Raw genomic sequence first — 27,638 nt, 5'->3', positions numbered from 1 at the left:
CCTATTTTGAGGAAAAGAATTAGAGGCTAAACCCACTATCTATATAAGCTCATTTGGAGCAATAAAGAACAAGAGAACCAGTGTTGAATTCCATTAAAGTAAGACAGCTTCCACTACAGCCCTGGATTCACTGCCAGTCCATTATGACTCCCAAACTAACTACACCCAGCAAGACTCTGTATGCATGAGTCCTGCCTCCAATCCAGCATTACCTCCACACCACACAGAGGGAAGGGAGATGGTAGGTAGGAGGCCTACAGTAAATTTCAAACAACCAACTTCATCTTCAATAGTAAAGGAGAAACAAACACTAGTGACCATAGTCTATCCCCCTTCCTCTGTGTGCCCCTGAAGAAGCCCCCAGATCATCGGCACTCTTTGGGTGGCTCACCTGCTACGGTTTGCCCCTAGCACCCATGCCTCTCCGACCTGAATCTCCCCCACCGAAACAAGGCAGGAGGAGAAACAGAATACATCTTCCTGAAATGACACTTTTTTTTTTTTAAGATTTTATTTATTTATTTGACAGAGAAAGACACAGTGAGAGAGGGAACACAAGCAGGGGGAGTGGGAGAGGAAGAAGCAGGCTCTCCGCTGAGCAGGGAGCCCGATGCGGGGCTCGATCCCAGGACCCTGGGATCATGACCTGAGCCGAAGGCAGACGCTTAACGACTGAGCCACCCAGGCGCCCCCTGAAATGACACTCAAGTGTTTTCTTTATCTTGGGGTGAGGCGAGTGAGTACAGAGAAGATGGGAGCTGTGCTGGAGATGAAGTACTACTTAATTTGACCCTTATTTAAAGTATTATTTTCATCCTAAAACAAGCATGAAAAGAATAGAATGAATTTGTGTGTGGCTTTTCAATTTTATGTTTGCGTAGGCCACTTTGGAACCATGCTTCCCCCCAGCCAAGGGCACTTTGGTAACAAAGCCTGAGAAGCCCAGGGAAACCATGTCAGTAAAACCCTAAACCTTAAGTCCCCTGCCCTACGAGGACACAAATGCTGAGGATTTAACCAACTGTTTAGCAAAGAGAAATAAGGTAACAAGGCTCTGCTGATAGACTATCAAGCTTCTCTGTCCAATGAGTAGCTACTAGGCACATGAGGCTATTTAATTTTAAAATTTAAATCAAAGGAAATTATTTAAAATTAAAACTTCAGTCACAAGAGCCACATTTCAAGCACTGAACAGCCCACGTGGCTAGTGGTTACCTAATTGGATAGATAGCACCAACACAGAACATTCCCATCATTCCAGAGAGTTCTATTGAACAGAGCTGCCCTAGAGAAAAAGCAACTGAGATGTTTAAATCTGCAAAGGCTAGTCAGAGTCAAGTTGATTTAGTACTTAAAACTAAACAGAAGGATGAAATTAAATTTCATTCTAAAAGACTTGCCTGTGAACTTCCTGATTTGTAGTATTATGGGTTGGCAGAGCTTCAAGAGACCTCAGGGCTATCCAGTCCCACTCCTTCACCTTACAGACATGGAAGCCAAGGTAAAGAAAGGGCGAGTACCCACCTCAAGGCCACACAGCTCAGCAGGACCAATGCCTGATCTAAAGCTACCTTCTTCCTATTTCTTTTATCCAGAGAGTTTTAGGTGAGGAAGGAAAATGTTAACATAAAAAAAACAAATAACCCCATGGGAGATAAGATGAGAATTTAAGAGGCTTTAATCTCACAATAAATATAAACAGGTGCAATTCACAGCGGGGGCGGGGGGGGGGGGTGCTACAAAGAATTATACGTAATGGTTGCTGGCCTCAGGAACTTTACAGTCTCATTAGGAAGCTAAGGCACAGCCGCCTTCAGGGAAAACTATGAACATCCAGCTATAATGAAATGGTAACACGGGAGTGTATTATACAAGTTCACAGAAAAAAATGGGCACCTCTAGCTGGAGTTGCCAGAAGAAATCAATGGGTCTGAACAGAGCTGGAAAGTATGGGCCAGAGGATGAGGAGAGCAAAGGGCAGTTCCCGAAAAAAGAATTGCATAAACCAAGAGGCAGGAGTAAAACTATGCAAAAAGAGGTAAAGGGGCAGTAAGCAAAGCAGTGTGTGTATGAGAGAGCACTTCCACAGAACAACACCCCCAACAACATGTGGAAGAAAAACATGCAGGGACCCTGCAGGGGCTCATGTTAGCCCAGCTCAGGCCGCACTATAAGAAGCTATAAAGAACCTGTGCAGGTCTCTAGGAAGGAAAAAACAGGGCTTATTTAATCTGGCGGGGTAATTTGGATAAATCTAAAACTAAGGAATCTAGAAGTCAAATGTCCTGTATATCTGTGATGTCTAACTCTATGATCTTTGAAAAATAGATGAATGAGTAGCATTCGGAGGTCAGAACATGTGTAAGCCTTGAAATTAAACCTCTTCTGTTAATGTATATTTTAATTGGGGTGAGGGGGTGGGGGAAAGGAAATGCCTTGCTATCAAATTCTAGAATTTCCTTAAGCATAAATGAATAACTCCAAATGACTGCATTTCTGTACCAAAGGGAAATGGCATAGGACATGGCAGACAGCTTGAAACAACATCTCTGTATTAACTATATGCTCTCATTTTCTGTATTCTTGATGCTCTAACATCTGGGACCTTGCTGACCTCAGAGAGACTGCCCCTTCCAGGGTTAGCCAAGTCATACACACAGTACCTGCTAACATGCCTTTGATGGGCAAACCAACCAAACCAAAATCCATTCCCACAACCACCTTCTTTTATGGGCTCTCAAGACTTGGGTCACTATCCTCCTGCTCAAATCACCTGGGGACTAGGTACTAGACCATTAGGGGCCCCCTCTACAGCCCAGAGCCTGCCAAAATTATTCAAACTATCCAATCCTAAACCTGCTTAGCTTGCTTGCCTTGCCTTGCCCATTCCTTCCCTCACAAGCCACAATGAAGACTCCCACCCTCGGTTCCCCTCTCTCTGCTTGCTCTCTGTGTGCTCTCTGGTTCTCTCTTCATAGCCCTGCTGGCAGGCCATGCTTCCTGTTTCTATCATACTCCTGTGAGTACAATAAATATTTCTTCCTTTATGGCAACCATTGTCATGTCTGTGTGCCTGTCTTACCACATCTGATTAAAACAAATCCCATGTGCCATTAAAACAACCTCTTAACTACCTAATATAGAAGGTTCTCAAAGTTATTTGACCTTGAGGCCCATTCACCAGGTGCCTTACATTTCCACACCAGCCCTCCTTTTCCCCTATGTAGGTAGCTACCTCAAGGGCTGCCACCAAAGTATCCCTTCTACAAAGGGCCATTCAGAATTTTCTGTGACTCAGGTCATTACTGGAGCTCTGGCCTAAGTCCATTGTTACCCATGGATGCTTCCGTTAGTATGAAATGTAATGTATGCTCAATGAGGGCAGGGGGTTCTGTCTGACTTGCCCACCACCATATCTCCAGCACCTGGAAATGTGCCTGAAACACGTAGCTGGCATCCAATAAATGTGTGTAATAAATGAATGAACTATACAAGAGTAGATACATATTGGTAGACATGGCCCGTGGAATACAGCTTTAAAAGCAGAAGAGTATTGAGACTCCTACATGGTAGGTGGCATGGCACTGAGTTAAGAAAATGGGTTCTACAATGAGACCAGAGGTTAAGTCTCTATCTACCATTTGATAGATGTGCAATCTTGGACAAGTCACCTAAAACAACAAAGACCCCAGTCTTCCATTGATAAAAACTGGGAAGGCAGAATCCACTTCAGAAGGAAAGGATGACACAGGATGGCCATGTACAACACTTACACTGTGGTCAAGATGGCCATGTAAATTCATCTTACGGGGTCCCACACCATCATCCCCCACTGCCACTTGAAACACATGGCAATGACAGATTAAATATATTTTTAAAAGAAGAGGAAAATTAACAAGCGAACCTCAGTTAAAAAAAAAAAATGTGACAAACATCCCCATGAAGCAGCAACCAAAGTGATGCACAGAGTTGCAGCCACAGGCAAAGGTGTCTGGAGGTCAACCTCAATGAGTACAAGTGCTCCTGCTGGAGATAAAGTCAGACAGAAAGGCCTGCTTGCTGCCTGAAACCGCAACTTCAACTGGGCTGGCAGCCTTGATTGCACACCACTTGCTTCATCAGAGCACTGTAAGGTCTCCAGTCGCTCATTACATCTAAACACTACTGCCTCCTTTTGCAAAGGATCCCTTCCAGATCTCCCCTGACTTACAGAGACAGGCAGCAGGTCTCCCTACACACTCTCCTTCCGAGCCTTCCTCACTCTCTCATCTCTCTGCTTTCTTCCAATCCACTTTTTATTTATAGGCTACCTTTACATGATATCCCTTCTGTGATTTAACATGTCTTAATAATTTTACCTCTTATAAAGGAAGCCTTCCCCAATTATTTACACCTTGATAAGTATTTACCTCTGAATCCTCATAAACCACCTCTTTATATGGCAGTAACTTGTAGAAAATAGCAATGAAGTTACTTAATTTTCAAAATGAACCATACAAATTACAACCTACCTTCTAAAGCCAGAGACAGAAAGAGAACATAAGCATAAACAAAAGTAATGCTGGTTCATTATTCATTCATATTTACTATGCAAAATGAAAGTTTTATGAAGCTTTGAATAATATATATTTGTTCTATTATATAGGCAACTAATCCTCTGTAGATGGTAATGTATCTGTAATAACACCCTCCCTAATCTAGAATTTCTGGACATGAGGAGAGGGTATTAAAATCTCCTCTGTGGGAGGTATAGGTCTCTGTCTCTGACAGGCTTTCCTGCTACAGGACAAGACTTGAAATTAGTGACACCAAAGATAATTCTCAAAACATTTCTGGGCTTTACAGGACATTGGGAAACTAGCAAAGGACTTAAAAAATGGTAGGAAAGGAAGTAAGAAGAAGGAAGTGGCCAAAACCTGATCTGTAAGCAACAAGCTCAAGAGAAACAATTCAGGGTGCCAGAGAACTAATGCCAATTTCACTGCAGGATCTCTAGATCTAGATGTCTGTGCCCTCCAGACCCCAGTTCTCACCACATGGTACATCTGAGGAACTGAACCTGAGATTCCCTTAATAAACCAGAACCTTCAAATGGAGCCAAAGTGGTTCCAACCAAGAACACTCCCAGCCACCTGGCAAAGAAAGACAAACCCTCCAGAAAAACACAGGAATTGAAACAGATTAAATCTATGTTCAATTAACTCTGGTCTCAAAATCCCACCACAAATCATGCTAGAAAAGAAGCCATTGTGAGAGACAGCAGATTTAGGCAAACCGAAGACTTTACTTAGATACTGGAATGATCAGATACAGAATATGAAATATTACATGTTAAATGTTTAAGAACACAAAAGAGGTCTAAAAAGGAAATACAGGAAATGCATAGATACCAAGCAAGACAAGAAATCTTCAACTAGACATTTTGTGGTGAAGCTACAGAACACCAAAGACTAAGAAAAAGATTTTAAAAGAAGCCAGAGAGAAAAGGCATTTAAAGGAACAATTAGAGAGGGAACGGAGTTTAAAGCTGCTGCAGTGGTAAGGAGAAGCTAGTAAAATGGTACCCGTAAAGGGTGACACAAGTATTTTACTGCGACTACTGCTAATACAGTGTCTAATACACATAACAACTGAAGACAAGGAAGATTAATCCAGAGCAGAGAAAATTTAAAGAATTATGACCCTTAAAAGAAGAGTTACGCCAAAAAATTTTAAAACTCTGGTGTGATCAAAAATTCTTAGAATTCCTCAAATTCTTAGAAAAATATATAATTTACCAAATCTGAATCAAGAAAAAAAGAAAACCTGAATAATCCTAAAATCATCCTAAAATGATTAAAGAAATTGAATGAGTGATAAAAAATAAAGGACCAGTTTCAGAAGGTTTTTATAGGAAAAACTAAAAAAATTCTAGGAACACATCATTCTAATCTTATGCAACTGTTTTATAAAATAGAAAAAGAAATACTTGACACCAGGTTCTACAACCTTTATATCAGGATCATTCAGAAACAATGTGAGGAAGGGAAATTTAGGCCAATCTCAGTTGTGAAGAGAGATCCAAAAATGCAAAGTATTAGCCTCCAAAATTCAGAACTACAATTCACATTTATATTCATGAAGAATCATCACATGATTATCTCAGTTAATAAAGAAAAAAAATATATTTGGAAACTTCAAAACCTATCTATGACTTTTTATAAATCTTACCAAACTAGAAATTGAAGCAAACTTAATCTGATAAAGTGTATCTACTGAAAATTTACAGAAAACTTCATTAATAAAACATCAGGAGGCCAGGGAAGCCCTGAATGATGAAACATTAACAGAACTCTTTAAATCAGAAGCAGGATGACCATCTTTGTTGTGTCTATTTATCCATGTCCTGGAGGGCTGGGCCAGCACTCTAGGACAAGAAAACAGACTAACTGGCAAGCTTGTCATTATTAACAATCTGACTGTCCACCAAGAAAACAAAAAAAAAATCTGTAGACAAAATTTGGAATTAAATAAATCATACATACGTATTCACTTAATCCAGCAGTGGGGATGGAATGAATGAACTTGAGCTAAACTCACAAACAGATAAATCTCAGAAATACCGTTGAATGTAAATAGCAAGCCACAGATAATTATGTACCATGTGAGACCATTTTTATTATACTCAAAACCAAACAAAATTGCGTTGTTTAGGGATAGGAATACTTGTGTTAAAAACCATTTTTAAAAAAGAAGGGTAACAGCATAATGCAGAGGAGTGACTGCCTTCAGAGGAGAAAAAGAACAGGATCAAGGAGAAGCACCCAGGTAGCTTCTAGTTCTTAAAATGAGGGAGGGGAGTGGGTATCAAGAGAATGGACTTTAGCACTATGCTTCAAAACTTGCATACATATTATAGGTTCTTTAGTAAATGTATCAACTGCTACATAAATAAGATAATTTAAATTAATGGGATAGTTGAAGCAAATAATGGTTAGTAGATACATAAGAGACAGGCTTAATTAAAGCTCCTGTTAAAGACAGCTCCTCTGTACGAATTTCATTCACAGGAGGGTTACCACAGGAAACACAATAACCACCATAAAATATACAGTGAATCAATGTCTCTTACTCTGGGGAAGGAGTACAGCCCTCAAAGGAGAGAAAGAGGAACCACAGTCGCTGAGTGCCAGCCATGAGCCAGGTACTGGGCAGGGGGTCTTCAGATCTGTTTTACTCCAAAAACCCAAAAAGTCCATGGAGAGCCTTCTCCCCTGGCCTCTCCCTCCAGCCAGCTCCATAACAAATATACATTAGGTCTTCCCTTTACAGTCATAAAGTTGATCTCACACCAACCTAAGCACATGTCTCTTCAAACCATGAATAATTTCTCGATAACCAACAATTAACTTTCAGAACCCACAATTTAGTTCTAGTGTAGCTCTGAAGGTATCAGTAATCTGGCCACTTGTCTAATACACGCGGACAAGACTTTAAGTTTAATAGATCAAGAACCACACCCAAATATATTGATCCAACTTTGAAAAGAATATGTGATCACACACGGACACACAGACACATACAAAGATTACAATGTCACTAGTAGTCAGGAAAATACATACTGAAAACAGTGGGTTTTCAACATGTCAGTTTGCATATATATAAAAAAAAAATCATCTCCAGTGTTGGTTAGGGAAATTTACACACAACTTCCATATAAGTGTCCATATAAGTTTATATGACCTTTTTGAAAACAATTTGGCAATATCAGTATTTTAAATGTGGATACATTTCCATCTAATAACTTCACATCTAGGTAACCATACAGGAAAAATTCTCCCACATGTTTGCAAAAAAAAATTAAAAATCCCAAGAATATTCTTTGCAGGATTGTTTGTAAAAGTAGAGGGAAGGAAATACATGTCCATCATTTTTTATGTCTTCAAATAAAATTAAAGAGCCAACAAGAATCTTAAAAGCTAAACAAATTTAACAAACACTTACTTCAAAAAGAAAGAGGATGGAGTCCAGCTCCTCCCTTTGTGACTTATTCCCTGGAATATACCAAAAAAACATTAGTTATCATGACAATGCATAAATTTTAGGATATTAAAAATTACGTTATCTTGAAAACATTTAAGCTTCAACATACACTCATTTATTCAAAAACTACCAGGAGGTAGCATGGAATCCGTGTCAGGAATGTAGATAGATACCCAAACCACACTGCCTGAGTCCACCTCTAGCAGAGCCACTCCTCACTAGTTGTTTAAACACAGCTTCCACATTTTCCAAGTCACCGTCAACCCATAGACGGCAATGTATCATTTCTCAATTCGTTACTTATGAGCTCAAATTATGAAGGAATGCACAGCAGAAGCAAAGAAAGCGTTCTACCTTTTTTGATGTGAAGAGGCACAGAGCAGTCATAACCATGAAAAGCCATGCATGTCTTCAGGCCATGTGCACTTGTCCTTTTGACAGTGACAATAATAGAAACTACAAAACCTATAGCAGCCGGTTACATTTATCGTCCAGTCTCTGTGCCAAGGGCCCTGTGCTAAGTGCTTGCCATTCAGCATCTACCTTAGGAAGCAGCAAACCTTTTCTGTAAAGGGCCAGACAGTGTATATTTTAGGCTTTACAGGCCCCTCCTGTAATCATTTTAACTCTGCCATGATGGCGCAAAAGCAGCCATGGGTAACACATAAATGCATGGGTATGACTGTGTCCAACAATTTATTTGCATAAACAAGCAGTCAGCTGCAAGTTGTGGACCCCTGATATAACGGAATCCCCACAGCTCTATGAAGTAAGACAAGATGGCATATGTTCATTGAACAAATACTAAAGAATGTCTGTGTCAGAGATTCTTCCAGGCCGTGAGGATACAGGAGTGATACAAAACACAACAATCCTTGCCCTGAGGAAGATATATTCTGGCTGGAGGAGGTATTCAATAAATGAGAAAACCAAGAGGGAAGGCTAATGGGGAATGCCAAAATGGGTGGTATTCAATTCTGACCAGGGAAGTCAGGGAACACCTGGCTGATAAGATGACATCCGAGCAAAGATCTGAAAAAGGTAAGGAAGGAAGACACATAGACACTTGGGGGTAAGGAAATAAGCCATATGGACATTTGGGAGAAATTTGTTCCGGGCAGAGGTATTGGACAAAGTCCTTATGGCTGAGCAAGCCTGGCATGGTCAGGAAACAGCGAGAAGGCCCTTGTGTCTGCAGCGAAGGGGGAGAACTGCCCCAGGTGAGGTTAGAAAGCAGGTAGGGTAAAGGCAGGCAGGTAAGGTGGTCTGAGGCCATTGTAATGACTCCCAGAATTGGGACGCTATTTGAGGGTATGGAGTGCTGAGTCATGATGTGATATATTTTCAAAGCATCACTCCAGCTGCTCTTCTGAAGAGACTGGCAGGGGAGGGGGGGGGAGGGGGAATCACAAGTGTGGAAAGGGGTAGACCATTTCTGAGACTAACTGCAATAATCCAGGTGAGGATAATGGGAGCACCAGCATTACCGGCACAGGCAGTGAGAAGAGGCCAATGATTCTGGATGTATTTTGAAGGCAGAGTCAATAAACTTGGGTTTTGGCCTAAATAATGGAAGGCTGAAGTTACCACAAGATGATTTCATTACTCATAGCAAACATTTTCCTTCATTCTGTTGTTTTGGTACACTTTCTTCCTGGTACTCTAATCAAAACACAGACTGTATTAAAAGCAAGAAACTTTAAAATCTCAACCCTATTTTTATTGGTTCTTCATTATGATTCTTTGTAGTAGACTGTAAGAATGCAGAATTTTTCCTCTTCTATCAAGAGATGTCTATTTCTCTATTTGCATCGGAGAGGCATGTAACTTGCTCTGGCCAATGTTACATTAACAAATGTGAGGGAAGCACAAGCTTGAAAAGCCTTATGCACTCTCTGAGCTTGGAACCCTAAGGCCAGCATGTAAAGGAGCTCAAGATAACCTGCAAGAATGGAGTGCCCTGGTCAACAGCTTGCCAACTACAAGACACATAAATGAGGCCATCAACCACCAGCTGATGGGAGAGGCATGCACCAGCCTAAACCAGAAGAACTGCCCAATAAACCCAGAAAATTGTAAGCTAAATGACTGGTTGTTTTATTAAGGCACTTAGTTTTGGGATGGCTTAAAATGCAATTTGTTATGCAGCAGAAACTAACTGATACACTCTTGAACAAGTACATTTTCTTCTAAAAGGACAGAGAGAGCAAAAGAGGGTTAGAAGGAGGGACAGAGGAGCCTTTAAAAATGGGGTGTTTTTGTTGCAGGGCTTTTTAAGACAAGGGATTCTAATATCTTTCTTTGCTATTCTGATTACCCATAATATCACACTTTTTTCCTCCACACACCTGTGAAAAAAAGTTAAGTGGGACAAAACTAGGGAACAGGATAAAAACCAGATTGTTTCATATTTGAATTATCTACCAATTTGGGAAAAAAATTAAGCTCAAGATGTATGTCAATTTTTAACTCACAGGGGAAAAACTGAGCAATTAATTGAAAAACAAAAAACAAAACCCCTTGTTGGCATCCTTGGGCACATGGCCGTATTTGACTTGATGACCATCCAGAACCTGGAGCATTCTGTACGACTCTGAGCCATCTGGTCTGTGTCCAAGACCACCACCAGTGCCTTGCACCACGTTCTTTCCCCTCCATGCCTGATGTCTGCCTCAGGTTCTGCAGAAGCAGTCAGGGCATCCATACACTCTTCTCTGCATCCTCTTCTGTATACCTGACTCCGTCTCAACTCATGTCCCCCATCACCTTGCACCATCAGTCATCTCCCTTTAGCCAGCCTGTAAACAGGTAAATGCAGCCTGTAAAACCCTCCCCCGACCAAGGTACACCTTAGGCTATGATCCTCTGTCTTCACCGTCAAACTTTCTAAAAGGATATTCTTGTGTGTAGCCTCCACGGTCTCACCCCTAGTCACTCCATCTCTCTGTCTGGCTTAGGATCCCAGTACTCACCTAGACTTTTGTCTGGCTTAGGATCCCAGTACTCACCTAGACTTTTCTTTCAGTACTCAGTGACAACCTCCTCAATGCACTATCACTTCCTAATCCAGCTGCTCCACAACTTTTTGCATCATCAAACGTTGCTGACATTTCATTTCTTGAAATTCTTTCTTCTCTGGGCTTCTATGACAAAATGCTTTCCTGCCATCGAAGCCCCTTCTCAGCTCCATACACTACTCCTTTATCTTTCCTCTTTATCTGCCCAATAAAAGGACTTACCCCAAATCCTACTGTCACTCTCTCTACAAAGAACACGTCCCTTGGCAACAGCATGATTGCACCTCTCTTCTCCCAAGCTCCCGTCCCTACATTTTTACTGCCCAGCCAGAACCTACACCTGGGTGTCCCATGGGCATCTCAACTTAGACTGCCCAAAGCTGCACTCATCCTCCTACCTCCTGAACCTGGCTTCCCTCCAGAGTTCCCACTACTGTTGTGGCAGTTTATGAACCAGACTCAACATTCTGAAAGCATATATGCACCCCTATGCCTACTGCAGCATTACTTACAATAGCCAAGATATGGAAGCAGCCCATGTCCATCAACAGAAGATGAAGTGGTACATACATATAATGGTATATTACTCAGCCATAAAAAAGAATGAGATCTCGATATTTAAGACAGCATGGATGTACCTAGAGAGTATTATGCTAAGTGAAGTAAATCAGACAGAGAAAGACAAATACCGTATGATTTCACTCATATGTGGAGTCTAAAAAAAACAAAACAAGTGAATAAGCAAGCAAACAAAAAGCAGAATCAAGCCTATAAATACAGAGAACAAACTGATGGTTGTAAGAAGGAAGGGGGCAGAGGGATATATAAAATGAGTGATGGGGAGTGGCCTCCAGTTATGGAATGAAAAGGTCATGGGGACGAAAGGCACAGCATACTGAATACAATCAGTGGTACTATAATAATGCTGTACGGTGACAGATGGCAGCTACATTTGTGGTGAGCATAACGTATCGACTTGTCAAATCACTACGTTGTACATCTGAAACTAATGTGATATGGTGTGTCGACTATACTCAAGTAAAAAAAATACTTTTTTAATAAATAAAACTGAGGTAGAAATAAGTGTGCTAACATGTAAGGATTTCCAAAATGGACTACATGAAAACAAATAAGAAGGTGATGATGGCAGCTAATACTTACTGAGCACATACTATGTGCCATACTCTGTCCTGAAATCCGAGGATACATGTTAACCTGTTTGATGCTGACAGGAGGAAACTGAGTCAGAGAGATGTGCAGTAACTTGCCCAAGGAGAAACAGCTGGAAGGATAGGGCCAGGATCCAAACCCAGTGTGGCTCCCCAGGCTACACTATCCTGTCACCTAAATACAGAGCAGACTGTGCAGTGTGACATTATTGGCTTGATTTTTCAAAGAATATTTTATATAAGTATATAAGGGTATAACCATAAACAGATATAAACATAATACATTAATAACACATATAGAAAGAAATGCATGAAACTTTTAATAGTGGTTGCATGCAGAGCAGGACTGGGGGTCTGGCCAAAAACATACGGTTCAATTTTCATTTCAAACCCTTTATTTTTTTTAAAGATTTTATTTATTTATTTGACAGAGAGAGAGAGAGCACAAGCAGGTGGAGTGGCAGGCAGAGGTTAGGGAGAAGCAAGCTCCCCACTGAGCAGAGAGCCTGACATGGGGCTCAATCCCAGGATCCCGGGATCATGACCCGAGTCAAAGGCAGACACTTAACCGACTAGGCCATCCAGATGCCCCATTTCAAACCCTTTAGTGGAGTCTGAATTTTTTTATAGTGTGCACATATTACTTTTATGTCTTTCTTTTTAAGTATATTATTCCTGTGGAACTCATGACTTCTGCGGGTTTCTCCTTCCATTTTCCCTGTAGCCATTTGTTGTTCAATTAACAGCTGTATGAGAGAAGGTTCCAGGGAAACAAAGATGCTAACCATTGCGATCTCCCAGCTTTGCTAAGAGTCTGGCAAGAAAGGAAGCTTAAAAGCATATAACTTGTGACTCGTGACAGACAACCTCTAAAACTTTCTGAACGTAAAAAAAAAAAACAAAAAAAACAACTTCGTATATAAAAAATCTTTTTGTAGAAATGCTTACCTTTTAACTTCAAACTATTTTCCAGTGTTATAAAATTTTCATAGAAGATGAAATATATCTGAGAATAGTTGGTCTCAAAAAACTGCTTAAGATCACTTGCATCCACATTATCTGAAAAGAAAAAGTTACCATTATGACAATAATCTTACCAACTGTCAGATCAAATATCAGAATTCACAAACAACCTTTTCAGAAATGAAGGAAAGTAAAAACTAGTTTTATCCCCCTATGAGACAAAACAGAACAATGACAATAGTATCCCCACCCATTTGTTCTCCACAAAGAGATCTTAGTTGGCCTAGGGCCCCTCCCGCACAGGCAGACCCCTGCAGGAGACAGATTCAAGGGTATCAGAACCATGGGGGCACAGCTCTCAAACACCAGCTAGAAGGCCAGAGGTTAGTACAAGTCTGGGGAGGAACAAGATGCCTTCCTGTTGGGGGTGGGGAATAGAAGTTCAATGAGGAGAGGGATGGGGTTTGTACATCTGAAAAACAATTTTGCTCCTGGAGTCCTACATGGCCCAGTCTCTCCTCCTTCCCAGCTGACCTGACACCAGCTCAAGAGTACTAGCAGGCACTCCCCAGCACACCCACCCACTTCCACCTTGGCCACTGATCAAAGCCTTCCCTCCCGCTCCCAGGTGAGCTGTTCCACTCCTGTTTGGACACAGGGAAGCCCGCCATGTGTTCCTAGAGTTGCCCTGAGCAGTGTTTCTCCCTGTTGCACCAGGTCTGCTCAACCAGGGGCTGCAGGTTGTGCAGGGAGCTTAGCCCAGCGGTAACTGCTGGGGTCCAGCAGCAACAGAGCCACTTCATCCAGGGGCCCGAGTATCCCTCACAACTCTGGTCAGAGTACTTATCCACTGTCAACATACCTTTGTACATTTTCCTTGGCTGTACATTTTCCTTGGCAAACAGATTGGTTGTGCCATTTAAACAGGGTCCTGACCAAGGTGTTAGCTCTTGGGAAGAATACACTAGTCATCTCGGGAAAATTAAGAACAGCTTCTTTGAATTTTGCAAGGATTACTCAAGAAACAAATGTGCTGCTATTCAATCTATGATAAAGTGGATTCAACTGAATTTTGGGGTCCTAATACTGTGACTATATATGAACACATCCATTACTATATTTAAGTTCTATAAACTTAACACTAATGCTGGTGAATCTAAGGTGTTGTTTTCCTCTGAGAACCACAAAGGGGTTTTCATACCAAAAAAAAACCTGACCTGGTTCTTTGAAATAATGCGTGTAATGTGTGTAAAGTTGTATCAGCTGCCAATTTCACATTCTATTTTCTGCCCCAAAATAATAGCACAGAGCAATGGAAGTTCCTAGTAACTAACAAATTTACCTGTGTGAAAGCAGGTAGCAATGAAAATAGTCTTACATTCTTATGAGCTACATAATCTTGCCAAGGAATCCTTGAGTACCTTCCACAGAATGTGCACTTCCAAGAAAGGATTCTGTTCATTTTTACCCCAATATGAACTGCTGGCCCACCCACTGCTAACTGTTCCCTCTGAAGCATACTTCACCTGCCAGCTCCTATTGGCATTCACTGATAGCTGAAACATCCCCAGCCTGCCCAGAGACTAGGTCAGTGCCTCTGCTATTGCCCCACCAGCTAGTTCTCTCTGGGTCATAAAACATATCTCACTTTACTTAATACCTGGTGGAATCCCTCCCATTGGAATTCTTGACTTAATTCTGAAGGAATGATAGGTCTTCTCTGTTGGAGATACTACCAACCCTACAGAACCCTCAGTCCATCCCATACGTCATTACGTCCTCTGCACCTAGCACAGTATTTATCTAGTTCAATATTTTCTTGAAGAGTTGAAAAAAAAGAAATGGCCTGTAACATATATGTATGTTAACACATATAACATAAAACGATAGGATAAAGGCCACAACGTGTAAACCATTAATTAGATCATATGCCTATAGGAAAGAAATGGTCTCACCCACTTTCAGATCCTGGGTACTATCAAGAAAGAGATTTCACCCCTCTGCTGAGGACTCCAGATTTCACCCTGCAAGCTCTACTCTCAAAGCCTGCTGCCAGCTGGATTTCTCCACCTGAGGGACTACAAGGCTCCTCAAATCAAACATGTACAAAGGAAAGTATTGTTCTCCCCTCAAATTCTATTCTTCCCTCAGGGCCCGCCACCCACCCAGCTGCTTGTCATCCCAGGTTCTTCTCAATCCTTCACAGCCCATCTCCGGGGTGTCAGTTCTATCTCCAACATGCTCCAGCACTGGGTACTTCAAGCCCTCCTCGGCCCTGCCTGGCATATGTCACCATGAATCCTCACCCAGACTGCAACAAGCCCTCTGCCTGGGCTCCTGCTTCCACTCCTCCCCTCCACAGGCCATCCTCCACCATGCAGTCAGCAGAAAGACGGAGCATTGTAAATTAAACCAGGTCATTCCTTCACTCAAAACCTCCCAGTGGCCTCCAGTAGTACTTATAATCCAAACTCCTGACCACGGCCTACAAGGCCCTGTGTAGTTTCCTCCATTCAATGCCAACCTCATTTCACAGCACTCTGTCCTTCACACCCTACATTCCAGCCATCGTGGCTTCTTTCTATTCCCTGAATTTCTCAAACACGTTCTCCATTTGGGGCATCTCTCGTATGCTGTCCCTACCCCCAGATCCCCATATAGCTCATTCCTTCTCATCCTTCAGAACTGGGATCACACATTACCTCTTCAAAGAAACCTAAAAGTGCCCCTGTATGTCACTCTTCACATGCCATCCACTCGCCCTACCTTCTTCCTTCACAGGCTCTGCAATGGCTGGATGCCTGACTGCTCACCAGTGAACAGGCCTTGGATATATAATGCCATAAGCAAGCAAGCAGTTTCCCTGGCATTGAGGATGTGGGTGCACTGACACAGCAATATGACACAGCGAGGTTACTAGGTGATCGATGACTCCCTCATCTTCCCTGGGTCCCCCTGGGTCTATCAGAGATACTCAAATAGAGCAACCTGAACAAAGAGGGTTCTAGTCAAGGTTGAGGAGCACTCATACGGACTGAGGTGCTCTCATGAAACCAAAAGTCCAGAAAATAGCCACTTTCCTCCTCAGCCATTCTGTATCTTTCTTGTGGATGAGGTATGAATGGGACAGAACTTCAAGTACCCACCATCAAGACCGTTAGATACCTTTCAGGTAACCTGATACACAGGGAAACTAAGAGCATGACATCTGTAACACATTCAGTTTTATTTATAAATGTGAGGACTGCTCACTGGTCTAGGAGTCCTCTTCACATGATTCCCTCCTATAGCACTTAAGATTCATTGATTTCCTTCTTCACTGACTGACACTCCACTAGAATGGAAGCTGTATAAGGTCAGGAATCTCATCTGATTTGTTCACGGCTCTCTTCCTAGCTCCAGGAACAGAGTTTGGTACCCAAAAGGTACTCAAGGCATATTTGTTAAATGAATAAACAAAAAATAAATATTAAATATTTTATATATCTCTAATTCAATAACTGGAAGAACTGATTTGTCTGATTGTTTAAAAGCAAGACTCATCAGATGAATATTTAAAAGTAAGCCTAGACCTTGAAGGAGACCACAGATACTGGAATTTAGTTTCCTGCAAAAGGGAACACAAGAAAATTAGAACGGGCTGATTTTTAACAAGGCTAACTTCAAAAAGCATAGAGATGAGGAGGAGGGCTTTGTTCAGGAAAAAAACAATGAACAACAAACAAACAAAACAACTATGATCAGAAACATCCTTTAGGCAGATATTCTTTATCAATTCACTTGAACATTACTGAGCCAGTACCCACGCCAACTTGCCTTGAGCCAAGTGCTAAGAAATTCAAAGAGAGTAAGACACAGGGCCTTCGAGGGTACAGAAGTAAGCAAGTAATGCAAAAGGCACCATGACCAAAGCTTACGCAGGGTATCAAAGCAGGGAGTAGACAAAGCCACTTGGGGAGGTTGGGAATATTAATTAATGTTATACATTTATGCTTTAAAAGACACTTTCAGGAATTTCTTTTATTTGACCCTCACCCATAACCCTGTGAGGTAGATGGGGCAGGTGTGATGAAAATAAAGAAACTACAGGTTCTAGATCTTACATGACCTGCCCAAGGTAACACAGTCAGTCAGAAATGTGGGCAGAAATCCTATCTGGTCCCCAACTCAAATCTGAACCACACAAAGGCCTCAGAGAGAAGGGGGAATACATCAAAACCAGAAATCAGGTCAGGAATATATAAAAATAATCATCACCTTGGAGATGTAAAGGAGAGCCAGATGAAAAAGAGCAGGAAGATAAGTGGACAGGTGAGAAATGAGGGGAGTGAGTGGCACTGAAAATGGGAACTGCCAATTTCCCCATGAAGGAGCTCACAGCATTCCCCTCCCATAGCACTCGTGGTGAGCAGTGAGGAAGACAGAGGGGGGACAAGTGGTGAACAACAGCGCCCCGGCCCACAAACTGCCTTTGAGGTGTTGATTTTCAGTATTTGGCACAGACACAAGTACACTGCCTTACTATCATCACAAAGCCCAGAGAAAGAAGTACATTCAAACCAACCACAGAGAAACAACCAGCAGACAGCTTTATAGGGATCATTCCTGCATTTTTAAAAAAATCTTTAATTTCTCATTCTCCTTTACCACCAACCAAGAGCCAATAAACTGTTTCTATTTTAATCTATAAACCACACCAAAAGCTACCATCTCTCCCACTCCTTTGTCCAGCTAAAACCTCTTGTTATTTCTCCCTATCTAGCTGAAAAGCAATAGCAAAGGCTGAGGGCAAAAACCTCCAAAGCAGGGGGGCCTGAGTGGCTCAGTCGTTAAGCATCTGTCTTCGGCTTAGGTCATGCATGATCCCAAGGACCTGGGATAAAGCCCTGCCATCGGGCTCTCTGCTCAGCAGGAAGCCTGCTTCTCCCTCTCACACTCCCCCTGCTTGTGTTCCTTCTCTTGCTGTGTGTCTCTGTCAAATAAATAAATAAAATCTTAAAAAAAAAAACAAATTTAGGTGAGAAAAAATAATCTTAAAAAAAAAAAAACCTCCGAAGCAAACTTTACTAGAAGCAGCTTCTAGTAAAGTCTAGAAGCTACAAGGCCTTGGACAAGTTTTTAAGCACTCTCCTCAATTTCAATCTCAGAAATGGGGCCAACAATGGTTCCTACATCATAGGACTGCCATGGGGATAAAATGAGCATGTCAGAGTGCAGTCGGCATTATATAAATGTTAGTCGTTTTGTAATTACCTAGCTCCTGACAAAGGCCGTCTCACTAGGTGGGAATAACCAGCTTCACCTATCTGTGAAGCTGTAAAACTCAATGACTCATGAAACTCATACACTTAATGAGACTGGCCTTATTAAATGGAATTTGATCCCAATACAGCAATAAGCACTACCAACAAACAAATCTATGAAAGCAATGAATGGGATTATCCCTCCATTTCCTTCCACATAAAATCTTTTTCAACACCATTTCTACCCTTTTTAATTGAGAGGATCATAATAGAGTCTCACGAAAACCTGCTTCAGCAGCCCCCAGGAAGCACCAAAGGAAGGGGAAAGATCCTTATCCCACTCAGGAGCCCCACTGCAAACCCTCAAAAGGAACAAGGAGCTCAGTTCAGTTCTTCCCTAGTAGGGAATGACCCTCCCAGTCCTTCCTACCGCTCCATCCCTCCCACTACCCCCTCTCCCCAGAGAACTAAGAACCTTCCTACACATCAATGTGTAGATGAAGACGGTATCATTTACTATTTTACTCAAATTCCTTAGACAATGGTACCGAAAGCACAATGCGCAAGATTACAGTCTGTTATACCGAAAAAGGGGAAATAAACATTCAAGGTGAACCTGACAACCTAAATAAACATAATTTAGAAACAGAGAGGACAAGGAAAATAAACTAGTCAGACATAAGACAGAAAACACTGACAAGGATAAATGTCATTAGTAGTGCACTCTTACCTAAAAAAACTAATATGACTCTGGTGATTTCACCTTTTAACAACTGCCTTGGTCCTTGTCCTCTTTCCCTCTTGTGGTAGTTTGTAAAAATGCCACAAATTATTCTTTACCTGAAGCCACACCTTTGGATGATGCACACCCACAAATGATTTGGGGAAACCAGTCATTAGAAATATGACCCAGTGGTGGCTGGAGAACCTCAGGTAGTCTCTGGTCTAAAGGATATGAGGAAACTCATGGAGCAAAGCTGGACCCAACCCACAGTGGAGCCAAGCCCAAGCAACCTGCAGCCAGAGGCAGAACCACCCCAACCACGGAGATTGGTAAGGAAGAAAAACAGACACTTGTTGCCACAAGGCCTATGTAAGCCATGAGGTTTGGGAGGGGCTGTTATTCAACATTACTGTGGAAATGTTGATGGGGAAGAAGAAACTCATCACCAAGCAGCTTCACTGGCCATGAAGGCCAGCAAGCCCATGAAGAGATGACCCCAAGGATAACATTATAAGGAAAAGCAGAAAAAAATGGATCTGAGTAACAGAGGCTGCCCATTGATACAAACTTTCTGTCAACAGTAATCCATGCTAACCAGGATGCAGGCAAGACTCTTTTTCCTGACACTGGCCAGTAGATTTTAGAACCTCCTGTGTGTGCAGTATATTGTGTCAAGGGCAGATGAACGACCCGGAGCTTTGTACCTGGTAAGGAAGTAAAATCCACACAATGAAGCCCTTTCGAGACTCAGAAAGTAATCAGGTCATAAGACAGCAGGTATGCTGATTGTGCTTCAATGGTAAATCAACACTTTCATCATCATTATTATTAAAGAGAAATACACATCTGAAAAATGCATCTATTTACAGACCTAAAAATGTCCCTGGTACTGATTATATGCAAATGCAAAATCCTGATGTGGATGAAATACTAACTTACCTAGCAGATGAAAGGCTCAGCCCCCAGTACATCAGGGCTTTGAAAGGAGATGTGGTTAAGGACGTGGTGTGAGAAGTCTGGTGGAAAAGGGTGAATCATGAGTTGGCCCTACTCATCCCCCAAAGTCAGCTTGCAGATAAGGACACCTGGTGTGACACCACACCCACCCAAAACCCCACCATGCAAAGTTATTTCTAGAAGCTCTGCAAAGCTTTAAGAACTCAAAGATCAAAGTCCATTCTGCAAGCACATTTTTTCTGATGCCATGGAGACTTCAAATTTCAGAAAAACTCTCTCAAAGTGCCATGTTTTCAATCCACATCCACTTTTAGGTATAAATATCATTGGATGTATTTGACATGGAATTACTCCTGGAGTCATCCAGAAGTTAAGCAATAATGTACTGAAGATAACCCTTACTCCACCCCACCCCAACATGAGGAGATCCTTTCCTTGCTCCTGCATGACACCCAGCCCCTATTCCTCACCTCCCTACCACAAGATGCCTGACACCAGACTCAATAACTAGACAACCGTTAGACTAGGCACACACCAGGGATGTCCCCCCTGGCCTTCCCCCTGGTTTCCATCCATGTCCCTAGAAATCCAAGCTTCCCACATGACCCACATCTCTGACTGTCACCTCCATACGGCTCTGGGCATCACCTAATCTCACCCCAGCTTCCTAACCACAACCCTTCCACCCCCTATATCCAATAAAGCTTACCAAATCCCCTCTCCTGCACCACATCCATTCTGGTTCCCCTGAGGGGATTGCTTCGCCGTGGACTATCAGGTAAGCCTTTCATTATCCTACACCATATGCCAGCGGGCCTAAGACCAGATCGACATCCTCCTTGCTCCCCACTGCAATATCCAGACCATGGCACACCAACACCTCTCTGCTATTCGAACAACCAGTCTACATGCCAACGAGCCCACCCACCCAAGCTGCACACAGTCTTTCACTCACCCCGGCACGCTCTCAGAAGATTTCAGGGCCTGGCTCACTCTTTCTCTTGTAACCGGCACTGATTTCAGCATTTACAAAGGTCGTGCCTGACTTCCTCACCCCAACGAGGCTGTCCTCCACCCCCTCTCCCACAATGCATGTCCACAGCACAACCTAGACCCAGGCACTGCTTGTTACCTCCCCACATCTGGGGTCCCAGTTTTGTTCCTCTCTCCTGTCGCCTGCCATTTCCCCTTGTCCCTGCTCATCCCTTCTAGAAAGCTAATTCCAGCAACTCTTCAACCCTACCAGGTCCTTGAAACCAAAGACCCCACCATCTATCTGGTCACTGTCTATGCTCCTTAACTCTTCACTTCTTTTTTCTTCAATTTGGTTTCCATATTCACTCAAGAGCACCCCAGTCTCAGTTTTGACCTTGAATCAATTGAATGTATTTATGTGTGCACAGGCCAGATGCTAGACCTAAAAAAGGATTTTTTTAATTGTTTTAAATTCTGAATACATATATAAAAGAATAAGTTTCATAAATATGTAACTTGTGATATATGATAAAAAAAATAAACACTTTAAACCCACCCACCTAAGCAAGCATCCAAGCCAATCAGGCTTTTGCCCCAACATTCAAGCGAGCCCCATCCACACTGTTAATCCAATTTTCAGTCCTCTCCAGGGCTAAGAGCAGATACACAGGTGCCTCTACACCCAAGCACCACCAGCCTGGCCCAAGAGAAGGAAAAGGCCCCTAGAACCCCGGCATAATGATTCTGGAAGCATACTGGGGCCTAAACTATATATTCCTATTTGCAAAAAGTGAACCAAACTCATCTTTTAGTTTTGCTGATAGTTTTGTTTCCTGCATATATTATAGGAATATTGTATATACCAGTTATAGTGCAAAATTTTAAATTCTTCCCTAAAAATATACATGTATCCAAAATTTTACCATGATTGATGATTTACTTCCATAGATATTCTCCACAGCATTTAAACTAAAAAGTAAGAGTGGCCTAGAGAGACACTGTTGGTTTCCCTCCAGCCCTCCACCCCACCCACTCCCACAGACAGACCTTTCCTCTTCCTAACAGAGCCCCTATCTGTTCAGGGCTCATCCTCCCTCACAAAGTCATGTCCTTCAGGGAGGCTGGCCTATCCCTGGCCCTAGGAGGTAGGACCTGATGCTGCTGAGCCAATTACGGTGCCAACACACCCCTTGCCAGTGATGTTTAGGCTCAACTATGACCCAACACTGTTCAGTAATAAATGGGAAGAATTCTGACAGAGATGTTTGGAAAAGATTCATTGTTTTTAAAGAAAGATAAAGAAGCATTTCCTCTTTTCCTGCCTCTGGACGTTGTTCTGTCTGGGTGCAATGCTTGTTAAGGGCTGCAGGCATCTGGCCACCTTGAGGACAAGCCTGCCACACTGAGGATACTAAGGATGGCAAGGCAGGGAAGCAGAGAGAGTTTGGACTGTCAACATCACAGAACCGCTGAATGAATTAGCTGGCTTGGGGCCCACCCTGCCTTGGGGCTGCTTTTATAGGAGAAAAAAAAAAATTCCTTATCATTTGCATTTGGGTTTTCTGTTACCTGCATGCAAAAACATCCTTGTAAATACCAAAATAAAATCTGAGAGTTGAACAGGAAACAATTATCAGTATGATTGAAGAGGTTGTAAAAGATATCCATCCTACTAAGATGGATTATTTTCATTTCTTTATACTTACAAGGTAAACTAGATGTAGAAAGTAAAATTCTTGCAAGTCAGGAAGATATTAACACTTTGTTATCCAGGACTGACAGTCCACACGTAAACGTAATTCTATATAAAGATGTACCCCAAGTGTTTGAATTTCTTCCAAAATTTTTCTTGTGATTGAGTTCCAGTTTTAAAGCATTATGGTCTGAGAATATGCAGGGAATAATCTCAATCTTTTGATACCGGTTGAGACCTGATTTGTGACCCAGTATGTGGTCTATTCTGGAGAAAGTTCCATGTGCGCTCAAGAAGAATGAGTATTCTGCTGTTTTAGGGAGGAATGTTCTGTATATATCTAAGACCTCAATGTGAAACGGGAATCCATCAAAATCCTAGAGGAGAACATAGGCAGTAACCTCTTTGACATCGGCCATAGCAACTTCTTTCAAGATAATCTCCAAAGGCTAGTGAAACAAAAGCAAAAATGAATTTTTGGGACTTCATCAAGATAAAAAGCTTCTGCACAACAAAGGAAACAGTCAACAAAACAGAGGCAACCCACAGAATGGGAGAAGATATTTGCAAATGACACTACAGATAAAGGGCTGGTATCCAGGATCTATATAGAACTTCTCAAACTCAACACCCAAAAAACAAATAAGTCAAAAAATGGGCAGAAGACATGAACAGACACTTCTCCAAAGAAGACATACAAATGGCTAACAGACAGATGAAAAAAAATGTTCATCATCATTAGCCATCAGGGAAATTCAAATCAAACATTGAGATACCACCTTACACCAGTTAGAATGGCAGAAATTAACAAGGCAAGAAACAATGAATGTTGGAGAGGTTGTGGAGAAAGGCAAATCCTCTTAAACTGTTGGTGGGAATGCAAGTTGGTACAGCCACTTTGGAAAACAGTCTGGAGGTTCCTCAAATAATTAAAAATAGAGCTACCCTCTGACCCGGCAATTGCACTCCTGGGTATTTACCCCAAAGACACAGATGTAGTGAAGAGAAGGGCCATATGCACCCCAATGTTCATAGCAGCAATGTCTGCAATAGCCAAACTGTGGAAAGAGCCGAGATGCCTTTCAAAAGATGAATGGATAAAGAAGATGTGGTCCATATATACAATGGAATATTTCTCAGGAAACAAACTGAGGGTTGCTGGAGTGGGGGTGGGGTGGAAGGGATGGGGTGGCTGGGTGATAGACATTGGGGAGGGTATGTGCCATGGTGAGCGCTGTGAATTGTGCAAGACTGTTGAATCACAGATCTGTACCTCTGAAACAAATAATACATTATATGTTAAAAAAAAAGAAGAAGAAGAAGATAGCAGGAGGGGAAGAATGAAGGGGGAGAATTGGAGGGGGAGATGAACCATGAGAGACGATGGAGTCTGAAAAACAAACTGAGGGTTCTAGAGGGGAGGGGGTGGGGGGATGGGTTAGCCTGGTGATGGGTATTAAAGAGGGCACATTCTGCGTGGAGCACTGGGTGTTATGAACAAACAATGACTCATGGAACACTACATCAAAAACTAACGATGTAATGTATGGTGATGAACATAACATAATAAAAAAAATGGAATATTTCTCAGCCATCAGAAAGGATGAATACCCAACTTTTACATCAACATGGATGGTACTGAAGGAGATTATGCTAAGTGAAATAAGTCAAACTGAGAAAGTCAATTATATGGTTTCACTTATCTGTGGAACATAAGGAATAGCATGGAGGACATTGGGAGAAGGAAGGGAAAAATGAAGGGGGGAAATCGGAGGGAGAGACGAACCATGAGAGACTATGGACTCTGAGAAACAAACAGGGTTTTAGAGGGGAGGGGGGAGGGGGATGGGTTAGCCCGGTGATGGGTGTTAAGGAGGGCACGTACTGCATGGAGCACTGTATGAAAAAAAAAATCGTGAATCATGGATCACTGCATTGAAAACTGGTGATGTATTGTATGGTGACTAACATAACATAAAAAAAAAAGATGTACCCCAAACCTAGCGCTAAAGTTTTAAAAAAGTAGAGCTATTTTATTTAAACATTTTGACATACGTTTCTCAAATACAGGATCCTAAGACTTTCTTTTTAACCAATATGAAGTACCAATATAACAAAACATAAATATACACCAATGAAATACAATGTTTAAATCAAATGTGCTTCATATACATTTTAATATATCTATTCCTTTGGTAGAATCAAGTTTCATCACACTTTTTAAGTCAACGCAAAACTGCTTCTACTTGTCTTGATCTGAATTGGGGCTAGCCTATACGACAGTCAAAACCACTCACAAGGGAGTCACTGATAGAAATAAAACAGATAAAGCAGGAGCTAGCTGGTAACCTCTACCTGGGCCCATCTCCAACAACTAAGGAAGCAGAAAAGTGGTGATGAAGACAGAGACAGCCATCTTACTTACACCAAATAATTATTAATAATTATAGCAATGGCTTACAAAAGAGCTTTGAATATATTAACTTAATTAAACCTCTTGTAGCCATAGGAAGCAGGTACTGTCCTTATGGCCAGTGGAAGGTCAGAGAGGTTAGGTCACTGCTGGACTCGAACCCAGGCAGTCAGGCTCCCACACTCCTCCTCTAAATCCAATATTAATAGGAAGTGACAGAGGAGGTACCGGGAAGCATAACTGGAAACATGATTTTTTTTCCAAGATTTTATTGATTCATTTGAGAGAGAGAAAGAGAGAGCAGGGATGAGCAGGGGAGGGACAGAAGGAGAAGGAGAAGAGAAGCAGACTCCCTGCTGAGCGGGGAGCCTGACATGGGGCCTGATCCCAGGACCCCGAGATCATGACCTGAGCTGAAGTCAGAGGCTTAACGAACTGAGCCACCCAGGTGCCCCGGAAACACGACTTTTTTTTTTTTTTCTTTAAGCACACAGATCTGGTAAAAGTCACAGAACTAAAGAGTTACTAAATCTAAAAGTGGACCCAGAAGTTGGGTTTATTTAGGACACCAAAGTCAGCCTGCAAATGGAATGACCTTCGTCCTGGACAGGTTAAAAAGGTGGTCTTTCTATGAAGTTACCTCAGCAAAAGTTGAAATGGCCTTCCCCAAGGGCCTCTCTTTACCTCTGGAAATCCATCACAGTGTCCCCCAACCTGTCAGCAGCTACAAATATGGTCCACTGTATCCCTTACACAAGAAACCAAAGGCCTCTGGTCATCAGGCAGCCACTCTTCTCACTCCCAGGCCTCAATATGCTGGCAGCATGGGAAGGCCAGAAACCCACAACCTGAGGAATGGCTGGCAGATAACTTGTTATACGAGTCCAGGGGAACATGAGACGGCCATTTAAGTATTATGTAAGTCTTCACTTACTGATGTGGAAAAATGTCCAAGGAGTGTTAAGTCAAAAATCTAGGGTTAGACCACGCATAATGACTATTCATGTAAAACTGTGTTTATGTGTGTTGTACACCCACGACAGACACAGAGAGAGAGAAGAGAATGCACATAAGCAAGAGCAAGCATAGAAAACATGCTTACCCAAATTCACACAATGGTCGTTAGGGAATTGCAGAATTTGAAGAGCTCTCTCATACTTAAATTATTTTTTGCTTATGTGTATCATTCAAATGTTTATAATGAGTACATTAAATTTCATAACCAAAAAGACTATGCACAACAACATGGATGGACCTTGAAGGCCTTATGCTAAGTGAAATAAGTCAGACAGAGAAAGACAAATATGTACTCAATGATCTCACCCGATCTCACCCGTACATGGAATCAAGAAAGCAAGCAAGCAAGCAAGCAAGCCAAACTCATTGAAAAAGAAATCAGACTTGCTGTTACCAGAAAGAGGAGGTAGGGTTGGAGGGGGAACTAAAGGAAGGAAATATATATGTACAGACACATACACATACACACACACACACACACACACACACACACACACACACACACATAAACCTATTTTCCATTTTGGAAAAAAAAAAGCTGCCACAGTGTTTTGGAAAGAGATCTTTTTCAGGTATTTTACAAAGCCTGACTATTCACCATAAAAAAGAAAAGAACTCAGCAAACTTGACACCAGACTAATATTCTCCAAACTTGTCCTACTCTCCAACTTTGAAGTATACTCAAGACCCACACAATATGTTAAATAGTATTTTCATCAAGACCAAAATGCCCCCAAAACAGCAAATAACTTAAATTTCTTCTGCTCAACACTGTATTTAAACTTATTCTATAATAACACACATGTTGTAGATAATGCCCTGTAATGACCTAGTTATAATAGGGGATTTTGCTGTCTTTAGGGAAAGCTGTGTTTCTCTAATTGTCATTTACCAAAAAGTGTAGAAAAAGAATAGAACCAGGCAGAAAGAAATTATGTCTGCCCAGCCACTCGATAACTTGCATTGAGTTAGGGACAAGCACATGTGTGACACCCCTGAATGGAAAAGGTGATGACATTTCCAATCATGATTAAGGTTCATTTAAAAGACCTGGTGGCCTTAGCACACATTCAGTCACGTTTCTTCATTCTGTGTAAACTTGGCACCAAAGAGCAACTGCCAGAACAGAATCTCCATCGGTGCACGCTCAGCTAGCAACACTGGTTCATAAAAATCATGTCTTTTCAAGCTACACTGAGCCAGAAATCAAGACTCCCTCAGGTCTTTCCATTAAGAAACACAATATAAAAGTACAAATGGGGCCCTAATTTAGTAGGTTCCTGAAATGGAGCCAACCACTGGCTTCTCTTTGCAATCATTTATATAGGGATAAATTAATATTACCCTGACCGATCAACATTTTCCTGTGCTTATACTTTTTAGCAGCTGGCAGATCTATCTCCATTTTTTGTCAACAGCAGGGGTACTTTCTTTTTTGGGGCAGG

General features: G+C 41.9%; 1 protein-coding gene across 6 annotated transcripts in view; it reads right to left on the bottom strand.

The window, feature by feature from the left end:
• The window catches only part of RALGAPA2 (Ral GTPase activating protein catalytic subunit alpha 2), a 341,673-nt gene that overhangs the window by 294,062 nt on the left and 19,973 nt on the right, over positions 1–27,638 (bottom strand). For all 6 annotated transcript variants that reach the window (XM_027624203.2, XM_027624204.2, XM_027624200.2 and 3 more), the window contains exons 2-3: positions 13,157–13,267; positions 7,984–8,033 (exon numbers count right to left, since the gene is read on the bottom strand). In XM_027624203.2, coding sequence (XP_027480004.1) covers positions 7,984–8,033; positions 13,157–13,267 — 161 coding nt within the window. The remainder of the gene's footprint in view (positions 1–7,983; positions 8,034–13,156; positions 13,268–27,638) is intronic.

This window comes from Zalophus californianus, chromosome 8, assembly GCF_009762305.2.
Source record: "Zalophus californianus isolate mZalCal1 chromosome 8, mZalCal1.pri.v2, whole genome shotgun sequence".
Taxonomy (NCBI): Eukaryota; Metazoa; Chordata; class Mammalia; order Carnivora; family Otariidae; genus Zalophus; species Zalophus californianus.
Note: the sequence above shows the minus strand (reverse complement) of the source record. Positions and strands in the feature narration are given on the sequence as shown.